The sequence below is a fragment of the Chinchilla lanigera genome, unplaced genomic scaffold (assembly GCF_000276665.1).
Source record: "Chinchilla lanigera isolate Chin_1 unplaced genomic scaffold, ChiLan1.0 scaffold00106, whole genome shotgun sequence".
Taxonomy (NCBI): Eukaryota; Metazoa; Chordata; class Mammalia; order Rodentia; family Chinchillidae; genus Chinchilla; species Chinchilla lanigera.
This window is the reverse complement of record NW_004955507.1, coordinates 1,262,462-1,264,166: the sequence shown is the minus strand read 5'-3', so window position 1 is coordinate 1,264,166 and position 1,705 is coordinate 1,262,462. Positions and strand designations below refer to the sequence as shown.

The 1,705-nt window shown below is 34.4% G+C and overlaps 1 protein-coding gene across 1 annotated transcript in view; it reads right to left on the bottom strand.

Moving 5' to 3' along the window:
* The window catches only part of LOC102028216 (cytochrome P450 2C9-like), a 52,495-nt gene that overhangs the window by 45,662 nt on the left and 5,128 nt on the right, over positions 1-1,705 (bottom strand). Inside the window, exon 2 of the mRNA XM_013506146.1 lies at positions 484-660. Within this exon, the coding sequence (XP_013361600.1) occupies positions 484-660 (177 nt within the window). The remainder of the gene's footprint in view (positions 1-483; positions 661-1,705) is intronic.

Here is a 1,705-nt window from a genome sequence, read left to right as displayed (position 1 = left end):
TAACATCTCTGCTTACACCATGTGGCCCACAGGAAATTCCCTCTCTGTTCACTTATGAAAGTATTTCAAGGCCAATTTCGAGCTATAGGAAAGCAGGAGGGTTACTCTGGTCAAGCCATTCTTCTTTATGCTCCCGCAGATCATGTGCAAATATGATGTCCATTTTCATATTATGGCATGAGAGTTTCATATTTTCTAACTCCTTTAGAAATGCTTTCCTCTTCACTTACCCTGTGCATTCTGTTCTACTTTGCTAGATTATTTTTATGTGAAGAAAATGGTCCATGTATTGTAATTATACAACAATTTAATTTTATATATTCCAGGATTTTTAGCTCATATTCTTTCACATACTGAATACTTGAAGTGCCTTCCAAGCATTACTGGCCTGACAACTTAAACATCCCTAGAAAATACCAAATTATTAAATGAAGCACAAGATGCATAAGCAATAAAATAACTAAGCATATGTTAACAATTCACCTTCTTCATTTGTATCAGGAAACAATCGATAAAGTCCCGAGGATTGTGAACATCTAATGATTCTTCGTGTTCTTTTATCTTCTCCAAAATATAACTTCTTATATAACGTGTATTTTTAATTATTGTTTTATGACTTCCTGGAAGATAATGAATGAGAGCAGGGAGAGCATTGTAGACCTGCAGGAAAGGAAACAATACTTTATGAAATAAGAAATATATGGTGAAGAAATATACAACATGTAGCAAAATTATTAAAAAGCATAACTATGAATTAGATAGAGAAGGTGGTCATCTTGAGGGGGAAATTTTTATCATAAATATACAGCAATTATCTACCTTGGTAAGAAGACTGGGGATGGGTTCTGCCCAAAGATTAAAGGTGATAATGGTTTCCAAGACACACACTATTTTTAGTATGAAAACATTTTTATCAATTAATTTTTATACCAATTTATACAACCTTGAAATATAACAGGCCATAAATTACTAGCATTTCAGTTGTACAGGTGACAGCAAAAGTTAAGTGAGTTTGTTTAACATGATTTAGAACACAAAACTAGTACTGCAGTCTTTATTTCTTTCAAGCAGCCTTAGACGTGGAGTCAGTATTCTAGAGTGAGACCAGCTCAAAGATACTTGAAAGGCCAGTTGTGCACAAGAGCATTAAACTGACTTTGCCAGATTCACAGTTATTACTTATGCAAAGAGCTGCGCAACATACCAGCTCAATGCAAATTAGAGATGTGATGATTTTTCTGGTTTATACCATTAAAACAATCTTTTGGTCATACTTAACAGTGTTACCTTGTCAACTAAGATCCTAGCAGGTGTATGAAACATTCTTACTCCATTCAGTGATTTCTGGTTGCTATTATTGTCCTAAATAGTTTTCCTACTTGAAGAGATTATTTTGGCCTAAATTGCAGTATTTCTGCCAAGCTATATAGTGAAGAGATCTCTAAGTGTTGATTAAAGTATAGCTTTCTTGGTGTAACTTTTCAAAAACTACCATGATGTCCATTGCATGAGACTGTCATCCTTTTTTACAGGTCACAAAGTGCTTCACAAAATCAGCTCTTTATGATTTAAAGGAAAAATCAAGGTTAAATGGTGTAACAAGCTTGAATGCCAGCCCTATATTTAGGTATTCACTTTCCTGTGTGTATATTGAAGGACTCAGGTGCCTTCTGCAGATGTTTTCTCTACAATGCTCTAGGCAGAA